The 13,960-nt window shown below is 44.4% G+C and overlaps 1 protein-coding gene across 1 annotated transcript in view; it reads left to right on the top strand.

Annotated features, from left to right (window-relative positions):
- The window catches only part of MID2 (midline 2), a 200,211-nt gene that overhangs the window by 143,500 nt on the left and 42,751 nt on the right, over window positions 1–13,960 (top strand). The window contains exon 3 of the mRNA XM_079962328.1: window positions 2,802–2,897. Coding sequence (XP_079818454.1) covers window positions 2,802–2,897 — 96 coding nt within the window. The remainder of the gene's footprint in view (window positions 1–2,801; window positions 2,898–13,960) is intronic.

The raw sequence follows: 13,960 nt of genomic DNA, 5'->3' as shown, positions 1-13,960 counted from the left end.
GTCTTTCTTCTTCTTTTCCACACATTAAATTAACTCTTGTTGTGTTTATGGAGATAGATGAGTGTGCCTAAAGGTATCCAAGGTTCAAAGTATCTTAACAGGGAGGAGCTTCTTTATGGAAGAAGATCAGAGCTGTAAAAGATGGATAGAAAAACCTTGCAGGTTTTCTTCTGATTGATGTGTTTGCGTTACAATTAATAATCTCAAAAATAAAAAAGGAGGAAGCTAGCTGGTTCATTGTAGTGTGAAGTTTCCTAGGTAATACTCTGCTTTATCAGATTTGTGATGTTGATTTGCGAAGGTTGATGGGTTATGGCTTTGTGGAAGAAAAGAAAACAATTTAACAAGGCGGAAACCAAAGGCTGTGTTGCCTTGGCACAGAATTTATTTTCTTTTTAGCACACTGTGTATACATCCCTGACTGGAGATAACAGGAATGCAAAGACCACATTCTGGTAGCTGGGGGGCAAACAGGAATAAAATGCATAATCTGAATATTTACTGGTGCAACAAAGCATGAATGCTAAGCAATTTCTGCAGCGACAAATGGGAGGCAATTATATTTTACAGCACTAGAACCACACATAACCCCTTATTTAAACATAGGAATCACAGCCAGGTTTGCTAACAAACTCAAAGGTTCTTGTGTCTTAACCGACTTCCAACATTTTTGATGGTAACACAGGAGAAGGGAGGTGCCTAAAAACCCTGAAATCTGTTTCTTTCCCCCATCCTCAAGTTTGATATGTTTCCTTTCTTTTACATGTAAATGGAACATTTTCTGTGGAAAGAGTTAAAGAACTGGGGAGGGCGGTGATGATTCCCCACCCCTACCCCATGTCACTGTTTTTACTTAGCACAAGTAAATCAAATTCCTGATCCCCTCCCGCTCCAGAGTGATGGTGAGAGGCTGAGGCCTACATGCCCCCACCCATTTACATGTGGAATTTCCGCACCTAAAGAAGGCTTAGCCTGGGCTTTGTACTTACTATGCACCCCCCTCCCAAGAATCCTGGGAACTGTAGTTTGTTAAAGATCCTGGAAATTGCAGCTCTATTAGGGCTAAACTACAGTTCCCAGAGGACGCGGGTAGTGCTGTGGTCTAAACCACAGAGACTAGGGCTTGCCAATTGGAAGGTCGGCAGTTTGAATCCCCATGACGGGGTGAGTTCCCGTTCCTCGGTTCCTGCTCCTACCAACCTAGCAGTTTGAAAGCACGAAGTGCAAGTAGATAAATAGGTACCGCTCCAGCAGGAAGGTAAACGGTGTTTCCGTGCACTGCTCTGGTTCGCCAGAAGCGGCTTAGTCATGCTGGCCACATGACCCGGAAGCGGGATGCCGGCTCCCTTGGCCTATAGAGCGAGATGAGCACGCAACCCCAGAGTCGTCCGTGACTGGACCTAATGGTCAGGGGTACCTTTACCTTTACAGTTCCCAGGATTTGGGGGGGGGGTATGCTATAACTGCACTTTCACAGAATGGTGTGTTTGCAGCCTTGGACTGAGATCAAAAACTAGATTCCCCTTTTATCTCCCTTGGGTCCCTCTGATTCCTGTGGCTTCCTGACTCACAGGCATCAAAGCAGGGCTGACTCTAAATTTTGAGGGAGCTCTCAGTTAAACTGCCCTCTGTTAATCTCCTTTAACTCTGTGTACATTGTGGCTCAGAAGTGGCAGGCAGCGGAAGGACCCTAATGGAGCAGACATGACATAGCATCAAGGGGATTGTGAGAAAACTTAACTGGCAACTCCCAGACTCTCTTGAGGAGAAGCCTTGTCTGGGGCATTGTGGGAAATGAAAATGGCCACTCCTAAACTCAGCTGCCTGGTGTGTGTTGTGGGGGAGGAAGGCTGAAATGGGGACCCAAGGCAGGTATCAGTGTTGGGCCTTGTCAGGTTGTGGGGTACTCCTTCCTGTTTCTTGGCCCCATGTGGAGGACCTATGGCCCTCCTGATGTTGCTGAATTACAACTGGTCATTGTCTATGCTTGGAATTGTAGGAAAGCAACTTTTGGAGGGCCAAATGTTCCCTATTTCTGCTCTTAGTTCTTTTGTGAAGTCTTTTTTTTAAAAAAAAAAAAAAAGTTCAGACCACCTTTCTCCTTTGCCTGTCCTTCCCTCTTTCCCTCAATCTTACCAATTAAGCATATCTCAGATCCATTTATTATTACGTTGTATTTTTACACCATGTAATTTCATCACATCTTTTGATCCAGGGAGAATCTGAAGTCTGTAGGTCAGAAGGGGACTAATCAGGGTTGAAAAGAACTTCTGCTGAGACTAACCATCAGAATAGACAGTGGGGGGCTACGTAGTTCAGTCATCTTGACTACTTCTTTTTTGTAAGGAGTTCTTAAATTCTTCTCAAAGCTTTGTCTACTCTGTTTCCTTTCCTCGCTTCTGACATCCCTGTCCTCTTCCTGGACCATTTATACATGGCTTCCTAGCACTCAGCCCACAGTTCATATGACATTGTGTAGGTTTTTGTTTCCCTCCTTTGCCAACTGACCCCTCACTTCCTTCCAGAACTGAAATTGTTTAATGCTCTAAAACCTTTACCCTCAGAAGTTAGCACATCCAAAGAATATTCCATTACAGCAGCTCAGTCAATAGCAGGAGAAAGTGGAGCTTTAAGAAGACATGCATACTTTTGTTGTATATAACTGCCCATATTTCGATGCCCTGTATTTGAGTCTCCAGGGCCCATTGTTTCATTGATCTTGTTGCTTGTGGCTTATTGATGTTTATTCTTTGTTCTGTCCCCCCCACCTTTTGTCTCCCCTCTCCTTTCTGTGCCTGCAGCAAACACTGGAGATGAACCTCACCAACCTCGTTAAACGCAATAGTGAACTAGAAAATCAGATGGCCAAACTGATACAGATCTGCCAGCAGGTGGAGGTATGTGTTGGTTGCAAATTCGCGATGGTGAGGGTATGTTGGTGTGTCTTGTACGTGTGTTGGGGATCAGGTGGAAGAGCAGTTGCTTGGGGGGAGGGGATAAAACTACACTGTAGACCACTCACCAGACTTTCTGCAGTGTGATGCAAGAGTATGCAGCGGCACCCTTCCAAGCTGGTTCCACCATCATGGACAACTGTTGAACATATTCCACGTAACCCAGGGTGTAAGGCCAGCACCTTTGCTGAAGCTTAGCAGGTCTGTTCAATGCCTGGATGGATCTGTGCCTCACTTCAGGTTCCATTATGGAAGAGTAAGTAAATATATAAAATAAAACAAAACAACCCACATGCTGCAAGTCCAGCTGCTGTGAATCAGCATGGGGGGGGGGGGTCCTCATCCAGGGATGATCCATGGGCTGTCCTCTCCCTGCAGGGAGAGCAGCAGCAAATGTAGAACAGGAAGAGAAGGCGAAAGTTTGCCTGCTCTATAGTTGTAGAGCTGCTGCTCCGCTCCTACCATTGCTGGTGGTCCCTATGTAAATATATTACGTTTATATCTCCTCCTTTGCTCCACGGAGCTCAGGGTAGAAGTTACCGTATTTTTCGCCCTATAGGATGCACTTTTTCCCCTCCAAAAATGAAGGGGAAATGTGTGTGCGTCCTATGGGGCGAATGCAGGCTTTCGCTGAAGCTTGGAGAGCGAGAGGGGTCGGTGCTCACCAACCCCTCTCGCTCTCCAGGCTTCAGGAAGCTATCAGCAAGCCTGGGGAGCCCGTGGGAGTTCCCGCAGGGCTCCCTAGGCTGCGGATAGCAGCCTGCTGCCCGGAGCGCGGGGCGCGCTGAAGCCACGGCTGGGGGGCGGAATAAATTTTTTTTCCTTTATTTCCCCCCAAAAAAACTAGGTGCGTCCTATGGGCCGGTGCGTCCTATAGGGCGAAAAATACTGTACGTTTCTCACAACAACCCTGCAGAGTACACTAGGGACCTTGGCATGCAAAGCACAAAGTTGTGCTACCAACAGACGCAAGAAGCAGAACCTTCCCTTTTACACAGTGTGTAGGCTCAGATGGGAGTGGAAGTTTGGTTAGAAAGCAAGGCAAGAGGGAAGCAGCAGCATGCGAAGCAGGAAGGGAGGAAAGAGGAAATTCTTACTCTTTATTAAATTTCTATCCCACCCTTCCTCCCAAAGGAGCCCAAGGCAGCAGACAGTAGAGCAGCAAAACAATGCAATTTAAAATAAAATAAGGACATGAAAAGAACATCTTAAAAATTTTATTATCATAGTAAACTTGGAACTTGCACCGTTTTCACTTACATGATCTCAGGTTTACGGGGGTGAGGTGGGGGAACAAATACATAAATGGAGAGTGGGTATCATTGGCCTTGGGAAGGAGGTGTGAGGGCTCTGGGAGGCAGCCTCTGAAAGCCTTTATGTCTCAGAAGATGCCAATCAGGCACCTTTTGTTTGGTTTTCTAAGGGTGTCTTGTCTCCCCTACCACATGCCTTTTCTAGCTGCTCCCAGCCCTCTCATTACACCCTGTAAAAACCAGATGCCCACAGATTAATACTTCCCTGTAGCTATTAAGCGGCAAGAGTCATGACTTCATCAACAATGAACCCTCATCCAGTACATCTGAAGGCAAGAGAGCACTTTAATGCTGTACTATTTCCAAAGGCAGAACAATTAATAGTGAATTAGTTCGCTGCTTTGTTTACCAAGGCAGTACACTGGGAGAAGCCATAGCAATTAGTTTCTTCTTAATGGGCTATTGATTTTCAGTTACTAAATTAAGAAGCGGTTCCTTGAACAAGCTGCTTCTTCTTCTTCTTTTTAATAATGGAAGTAGAGATACTGATCTATTGCAGTGGAATCCAGTTCGATAACTGGTTATTTAGTTTACTTGAATTAGTTTCCTCTGGAGAAGCCACCTTTCCCACCTCTGCATGCACACCCACCTGTTATCTTCCTAACAAGGCCAGCCCAACCATTAAGCAGGGTGAGGCGGCTGCCTCAAGTGGCAGATACTTGGGTGTGGGATAGGCGGGAAGGAGAGGTGCTAGAGGAAAAAGGCAAGTAAGAGGTGACATAATAGATGTTCGTAAAAGCATACATAGCATCAAGAAAGTGGATAGAGAAAATATATACAGTGGACGCTCAGGTTGCCAATGTGATCCGTGCAGGAAGCACATTCGCACCCCACAGCGTCCACAACCCACAGCGCTGCGTCTGCACATGCACGGGTCACGATTTAGCGCTTCTGCACAGGCGCTGAAACCCAGAAGTAACCCGTTCCGGTACTTCCGGGTTTGGTGCGGTGCGCAACCCAAAATCACACAACCCGAAGCATCTGTAACCGGAGGTATATCAAATGAAGCTGCGCTGTGATCTTGCTTGTTCAGTGACCTTTGGTTGTGAAGCAGTTTATAAACCTGCAAATAAATAAAGTAAGTAAGTAAGTAGCCTGTGGTCCAGTGGTCAGCCATTGTTCAGTTTCCAGTAGGCTACCCAATGCCTGTTGGTTGCTGGGGCTGTGGTAAAAAATGCTCTTTGTCTCATCCTCCTTAGAAGGATGAGGAATCTGTTGCCCTCCAGATGTTACTGGACTCCAGCTCCCATCATCTCTGACCATTGGGCCATGCTGCTGGGATCTGATGGGAGTTGAGTCTGGACGGCCCCACAGGTTCTATGCCAAGGGCGTGTGTACACATGATCACTTTAACAGAGACCAATGATACCTTAACTGTCAAGAGATCCAGAGTCTTCATTTTCACTTTGTAAATTTTAAAGAACAGTTGGCGGATAGTGGGCTGATTGACGTGATTCCACGTTTCTCTCTGCCCAAATCCTTCCTCAGAACACAACTTTCCTGAAAAGTCTTTGACGTGACCATTTAATCCTTCTTCCCAACAGGAACAAAAACCACAATACATTCTAACCTAGTTTGATCCCATTCCTCCTTCTCCTTTGTTGTTGTTGTTTATTGTCAACATTTAAATTTTAAGGTCCTGCTGTTCCACTTCTAACCTACCCAATAACTAGGGTAGTAAGCATCCCTCTGGATGTTGTTGGACTACAACTCCCATTATCCCATGTCATTGGCCATGCTGGCAGGGGTTGATGGGATTTGGAGTCCAGTAGCAAAAAACATTGTTTTCCCTTGCCCTGTAAAGCTCAGTGTGCAATGATAGCACTCTTAAAATAACACCTAGGGATTGACACACAATTAAAGAAATCTTATTTTTTTTCCAATAGATTTTTATTGAGATTTTAAAGGTTACAAAAAGAAAAAATAAGGAACATATTTAAACAGAAAAAAACATAGGGGGGAAAAAACCGGGGGGGGGGGGAATGCAGATAATTAAAAAAGAAAAAGAAAATCAATCCTTTACATAACTTTCTTTCCTTTGCTTATTTCCTTGATCTCCTCACACCTCCCTTTTTTGTATTCTAATTCAATTAGATATTTCAGCAAATCCTTTCCATCTTTATTTCTATCCTAATGATTTATCTTAATATACTATAATTTAACGTTCTGTTCTTTCACCAATTAACAATCCATTTTTACTTAATCCTTTATATCATTTCTGCTAAAACCACATTACTTCATTCCAACATCCTTCTAGCATTCCTTAATTTTACAATGTTTCTGTAGATAAACTTTAAATTTCTTCCAATCTTCTTCCACCAACTCTTCTCCTTGGTCTCGGATTCTGCCAGTCATTTCCGCCAATTCCATATAGTCCATCACCTTCATCTGCCATTCTTTCCGGGTGGGTAAATCTTGTGTCTTCCAATACTTTGCAATAAGTATTCTTGCTGCTGTTGTAGCATACATAAATAAATTTCTGTCCTTCTTTGACACCAATTGGCCGACCATGCCCAGGAGAAAGGCCTCTGGTTTCTTCTGAAAGGTATATTTAAATACCTTTTTCATTTCGTTATAAATCATCTCCTAGAAGGTCTTAATCTTTGGGCATGTTCACCAAAGGTGAAAGAATGTACCTTCAATCTCTTTACACTTCCAACATTTATTATCGGGCAAATGACAATTAAAGAAATCTTAAATCAGTTTGGTTGTAGGTATTTTGATGATTTACATGCAGCAGGGCAAAACTAATAGCTCTGAAGATAGCATACTTTTTAAACAATGCACATATTTGTTTCAGCCAAGATCCTATTAGCAGAGGCATTGGCATGTTCTCTTTAGCACAGGACAGAACGCTCCTTAAAATGATACTTGTTCTACATGCAGCTTTATAAGTTGTATTATATATATATATATATATATATATATATATATATATAATCAGGATGCCTTTTTAGTTGGTCAAAAAGCTGTTAATCTAATGGATTAATCAACATAAATTGCAGTTTTCAGCTCATTTAACTGGGAGTAAGCCTCATTAAACACAGTTGGGCTTCTTTCTGGGTAAACACGTAAATAATGTAATTATTGCTGTCTTTACTCTTTCTGCATTTACTTCTGACTTGGCTGTTTACAATTCCCCACTTATAGTATGTACTATATCTGCAACTCAGGATAGCACTTCATTCATCTGATGAAATGGGCTGTAGTTCACAAAACCTTATGCCTCAATAAATGTGTTACGTGTTTGGCTATGTACACGTTCCTGCCTTAAAATGCAGTTAGGGAATTACTTTTCTGAATTTGGATTGAAGCTGGCTTGGGAGAACACGCATCCAAATGCATCTGTATATTTCCTAAGAAACACCCAGGTAATTGCAGGGTGGATATGGATTGCGACTCATGTTGGGTGAACACTGCTTCCCAAATCAGTGCTGGGAGTGCAGTGGGTGCAAAATAAATGGGAGTTCCACAAGACTCTTGGATGTCAGTGCTATCTCTGCTACCACTGCAGTTTTTACTGTCTCTGCCCACCACTCCCTTGAGGAATGCCTTGTGCTTGTAAAGCAAGGCCAGTCCCCTCCTAGTAAAAATCTCCCAGTTTCTGCCACTCTGTCCTCCGGGAAAGGATTTAATATTTGCAGCAATTTCGTTTTCAGACAAAGCTCGTCGTGGAAGAGGTATAAGTCTCATTTCCCCATCACCAACTCTCTCCAACTTCTCACCATAAAGTGGTCAAAATGTGTGTCCCGAGATCCTTCGGCAGGCTGTAAAGCTAAATACAGTAAATGAAATAATCGTTAAGTGCCAGCCCAAAGCAGGAGGGAAGGACACGCAGTTTCAAATCTCACAAACGAATTTATTGGCCCCAAGAGGCTACTGACAGGAGGGCAGTTATGTGCCACTGAAGTGGTGTGGTTTATAGAAACATAAGGAAATGCCTTATACTGAGCCAGCCTACTGGTCTTTGGCAACGTTTCCCTGCTTATTTCAGTTTAATAAACCTTCTGTGCTGTTTTAACTCCTGTGCACTGCCCACACTTAAATTCAGCTGCTCAGCTGCATTCCCCGACATGTATCTTTACACCTGCCCTTTGTGCTTTCTGTTTGTTTAATTATTATTTTTTTGAACATTTGAAGCATTTTGGGCTTTTTACTTTAGATAAAAGGCAATCAACAGGCAACATCATAGTGTTGCGTAAAATTATGCATTGCATGGGGAAAGGGGAGAGATAAAAGCTTTCCCCTCTCACACAATACTAGAATTTGTGGATATCCAATGAACCTGAATGTTGGAAGATTCGGGACAGATAAAAGGAAAGTACTTCACGCTTTCGCATAGATAAAACTATAGAACTTTCTCGCATAGAAGGCAGTGATGACCACCAATTTGAGTGGCTGTAAAAGACTATGAGATAAATTCATGGAGGATAAGAATATCCTCCATGACAGCTGCTGCACCTGAAAGGTGTGCCCAGGGGTAAGCAAAATTGTGCCTTCCAAATGTTGTAGACTACAACTCCCTTCAGTCCCGGCTAGCTAAGGCCAATGGTCAGCCCTAAACATTTTGGACCTCAATTATTTGTTAAGCTGTCTGCACCTGTACCATCCTGTGCTCATCTCCTAGATATGTGGAATTGGTGGCCATGAGAAACAGGACATTTGATGTCATGGCCCCACAGTGTTGGAATTCCTTCCCTGTAGATTTGCAGTGAGTTGCTAGACTCCAGACATTTGGAGTTGGCTTCCATTGAACACTTTCTTTTTTTTTTCCTGGCTGGATTGCAGGTAGAATTGGTTATCGTATGTTTTACTGGCCAATGGGTTTTAAAATTTGGAATTGAATGGGTTTTATTATTTAGTAATTTTTGTAATTCTTATGGGTTTTTTGCATATTGGATGGGCATCACTCAGAAAAAGAGATGAGTAGAAGCAAGGAGAGAGGAAGACTTCAGAATCCCAGATAAAGGATCTGTAAGGTATAAGGATTAAGTCATAGACTTAGGAATCCAGGAGCTGGAAACCAGGAGCCAAGAGTTGTGCTGGGGTGTCAAGAGTTGAGGGACCAATTCAGAAGTCAGAGCCAAGCCAGAGTCAAAGAGCACATCAAAACACCATCACATCTAGGAAGACCATTGTTTCTCAAGCAAAGTCCTATCCCAGACGGGAAGTCTTATTATAGCCCTTCCTGTCCAGAAAGGTTCAATAGCCAACCTGGGTGGAGGGCACAGATCCAGAGGCTGAGAATACTTTAGTGCCTTAGCCTAGAAGATGCTTCAGTCTGCAGTTCTGGACATACTGGACAGGGTAGTTGTTCATAGAGGTACAGCGGTTTCTTTAAAACAGCCTCCTCTAACTAGGTGTCAGTAGTGGCTGGTACCCAGAGGCAGGGCGGCAGCTGGTGTACCCAGAACCAAGGCAAGGCAACTAAATATTCAAGTTTCATCCCCATCCTCCTACACACTGCTAAGTCAACATTGGGACTACGGTGAAGGAAGCTAAGAGGCAATGCCACCTCTTGGTCTAGTTGCAAGTAAGAAACATGTGAGGACCAGCCAAGGGCGGACTGAGATTGGTGGGATGGTGCTCCATTTGTACCAATGGACCAATCCCCACTTCCACTGCCCTCCAAATGTTTTTGACTACAACTCCCGTCAGCCCCAGACAACACTTTAATATAGCCCCAAACACCTGGAGGAGAGCAAGTTGGTGGAAGGCTGTTTTAACATAAGATATTGCTGTTGCACCCCATCCTCAATCTCTGCTGAGAGTCCAGGTGCTTACCCAAGACTGTGGTTTGTTAGAAAGTCAAGGCACAGTGGTGCAGCCTCTCCCACCCAGCACACATTGTGTTCTCGCTGCATTCATCCTCTTCCCAAAAGCCCTTGCGAAACACAGCCCAGGCTCCATGCAGCCACTCTTCTTTTTCCTTCAGCCTATGTCATGCAAGCTGGAATCCTAAACCCTTCTCTGCCCACTGTAACCCTGGCAACTCACAAATTCTAGGGTCCTCCCTTGATGTGCTGAAGACTGGGCATCAACATCTTTGCATTTCTTAATGGTTTATGCCCAGGTGTTGCTCCAGCAGGAAAGGCCAGCTTAGTCTGCATTTCTACATTGCTAAAGCCAACACCTGTCATCTCACCTTAATTCTCAAAGCACTGATTAAGCCCCAGCGCCCAGGAGCCTAGAAGAGGTCAGGGTGCCCACAAACCCTTAACATTATGTTGCACCAGGCTAAGGAACATTGGCTCACCTCTGGCCTGGCAGCTGATCAAGATTTCAACCCTGGCTACTGCCACCCAGATTTCAACATTCTTGCCACTAAAACATGCTGGTTCCTTCCATCTGCGGCTCCTGGTGTGTGTGTGTGTGTGTGTGTGTGTGTGTGTGTGTGTGTGTATGATCATACTGCATCCTACTCAGCTGCTTTCCAAGCCACCTGTGAGATTCATCTTCCTCCTGCTGAGGCATCATCTTCCAGTGGCTCTGAGTCCTGGGCCATGAACTGCCACTGAAAGCGGCTGCCGCACTTTGTGTTTCTGCTTACCCAGCAACTTGATCAAAAGCGAAGCAGATGAAAGGGATCCAAGCAGCCTTTTCCTCTCGTTAGTCTTGCTGAGAGGGCAGCCTAGCCAAAAGGGAAACAGTTCCCCCTCTTAACTGCTTCTGGCTTTTAGCTGTGCTTCTGAAGCTGTTTTCATTCTGGCAACAGTGCTAGCCCTTTGCTTTCCCGTGTCACTTGTGGCAGACAAAGAGAAGGGAAGGCTAGCAAGGTAGGATTGATTTGAGCATCAGAGTTCAACAGTGGAATCAGCTTTCCAGTGACAGGGTTTGCCCTCCAGACCACAAAACACTGTAGCATCTATAGCAGGGGTGGGGAAACTTTTTTCTGGGCAGCCCCCTAGGGGGCTGCATGCCAGTAGTAAGTGGGGCAGGGGCAGAAGTGGACAGAGCAAATAACATACTTTTTCTCTTTGTTCAATAAGGTAGTTTTAACCCATTTTCACAGACTGCTCTCTATCCTCAATCCAAGCAAGCAAGACCATTACCAGAGCTCAAAGACACATTCCAGCCAGGCAGAAACACTCAAAAGGGGTACAAAACAGGACTGCTGAGGGGTGTGGCCTGTGGAGAATCCCAGGGGCCAGGCAGAGAGGCCTAAGGGCCACATTTGATTCCAGGAACTGAGACTCTCCATCACTGGTCTAAAGGACTACTTACTCCAGGGATGTGCAACCTGAAGCCCTCTGCCGAATTTCCTAGGATGCTTGGCTTAATTGCAGAAGCAGAGAGTATAGGACGCTGCCATATATCAAGTCAGATCATTGATCCATCTAGCTTAGCACTGCATACACAGACTGGCAGTGACTCTCCAGGGTTCTCTCCCAGTTCTACCTGGAAATGCCAGATATTGAACCTGGGACCTTGCAAAAGAGATGCTCTGCCACTGTGTCACTGTCCTTCCGCACGGGGGGGATGGAGAGGCCCTTCCTGAGAAGATACAGGGCCCATACTGCTCATCAAGCATCACTTGAATATCTGACTCTCCCTCTGCAAGTACTAGGCAGCCAAATCTCTCTTTAGTCCTTAACATTTCATACTTCTGGGCACTTACATTGAAAGAGAGCACATGCATGCATGTTCCCCCGCTTCTTCCCATGCACCAGATGCTGCATGTTGCCTCAAGACCTATAAGGAGCACACCAAATGGGATTTGCTATTTTCTTTCAGTTGGGAAGTTTCAGAATCCCTTCCAACCCCGGGCTGCATTTTTCCATTTCATTTAGAAGCTTTAAGCTCTGCCAATCACGCCTTCCAGCCTGTGCAGCCAAGGAAATGCACATTTTCCGTCTTAGTGAGCTTGTATCTTGCCAGTTGTTGGATGCAAAGGCCTGAAAGCCAGCAGAAAATGAGGCACCAGGAAATATCTTCAAAAGCTGGGGAGAAACCCTACTACGTATCTCTGCTTCTTTGGTGGTGTAGTGGTTAAAACTAGGACCTGAGAGACTTGGGTTCTAATTGCTGCTCAGCCATGAAGCTAACTAGATGGCCTTGGGCCAGTCAGAATCTGTCAACCTAGCCTACCTCACAGGGTTGTTATCAGGGTAAAAAGAAGAGAACCATATGTGCCACCTTTAGCCACTTGGAGGAAAGGTGCAATAACAGTTTAAAATGATTTAATTGTCTTATTTTCCCTACTGCTTTTTACCCAACAACCACACCTGACTTTGGATTTAGGCACCCTTTGCAGAGAAGGTGAAGCCTTAATGCCCAATCTGCTCCTTCTCTGTTCCATTGCACAAAGCTATGCTATTATTTTTCTCCTGCCCCTTTTCTTCCTGCTTCCCCTCACCTGGTTTCCCTTCTTTGCTGCACCTTCTCTGTTCCAGATTAGTATTGCCTTGGCATTTAATTTTTTGTCCACTGGTCAATTAAGCACAGCATATAATGAAAGGTCAGTGTGGGATTACTTCCTGATGCAAACAGAAGCTTCAAATGAGCAATTTTCATCAATACCACACTTAAGATTACTCCACTTCTCTGCCTGCTCCAGTCCTGATAATTATCAGTGTGTGAATACACACAGTGGGGGCATGTTAAATTCAAAGATGCTTTTATTGTCATGGCATCAGGAAGTATTTTTTATTTGCACTGTACGTTAAATCCCATTTGCCATTTTAAGGTTCATTCACTCCATTTGGACAGATCCTGTTGGAGCTCTTTGCAATCCCACTTTATATTTACCAGCTTGAATAACTGGGTGTCATCAGCAAACTTAGCCATGTTAATGCACACCTGCCGGGGGATGGGGTGGGGGTGGACTGTAGCTTAGTGATAGAGCATCTGCCTTATAAGCAGAAGGCTATGGGTTCAATTCTCAGCATCTCAAGGCAGAGCTAGGAATGATCATTGCCTGAAACTGTCAGTGTAGACACTACTGAGCTAATGGTCTGTCTTGGTTTAAGGCACCTTCCTGTTTTCCTGCAGCTAATTTGGCTCCAGATGTGATGTCAGGAGCCATCCATGTTTTACCCATGTAAAACTATGGCTTTCTAGCTGCCACTGAAGCTAGAGCACCAGCAGAGAACATGCAAAGCTTCACATATTCACATTTGAATAATCATTGTTGAGAAATTGGAAAAATAACCAGGAACATTATGTCTGGGAAACAGGGTCAATTCAGTGTAGTGGATGGAGTTTTGGACTTACCCCTGGGAGACCTGAGCAAACCATGAAGCTCACTGGGTGATCTCATATCAGATGTTGTGTCTTGGATTAACCTACCCACAGGGCTGTTGGGAGGACAAAATGTAGGATAGACACCAGGGATACCTCGTAAAAGGGATTGCTCCTAAAAATGTAATGAATGAATGAAATTTTCAGCAGTCATGTAAGTGGGGTAGAAGAGGTTCAGACATGTTGCAGTGCACTTGTGTAAGAGTCAGAAACATAGCCCACAGTGTTCATTAAGAAAACCCTCTCTTCTCTCACATTTTGCAGAAATGACTACAAAACAACAACAACAAAAATAACCTCTTTTGTGTAACTGCCTTCTCATTTCCCCTCAGCACTCAACTTTTGACAAGAAGACCAATGAAAAGCTGGCTAAGAGGCAAACTAAACATTACATAGCAATGTGTCTAACAAAGCACAAATTGATTTTCAATGAAAAGCAGCCATGGGGGAGTG

Source organism: Podarcis cretensis (assembly GCF_951804945.1).
Source record: "Podarcis cretensis genome assembly, chromosome: Z".
NCBI classification, from domain to species: domain Eukaryota; kingdom Metazoa; phylum Chordata; class Lepidosauria; order Squamata; family Lacertidae; genus Podarcis; species Podarcis cretensis.
The sequence above is the reverse complement of the archived record's forward strand: the minus strand, read 5'-3'. Positions and strand labels throughout refer to the sequence as shown.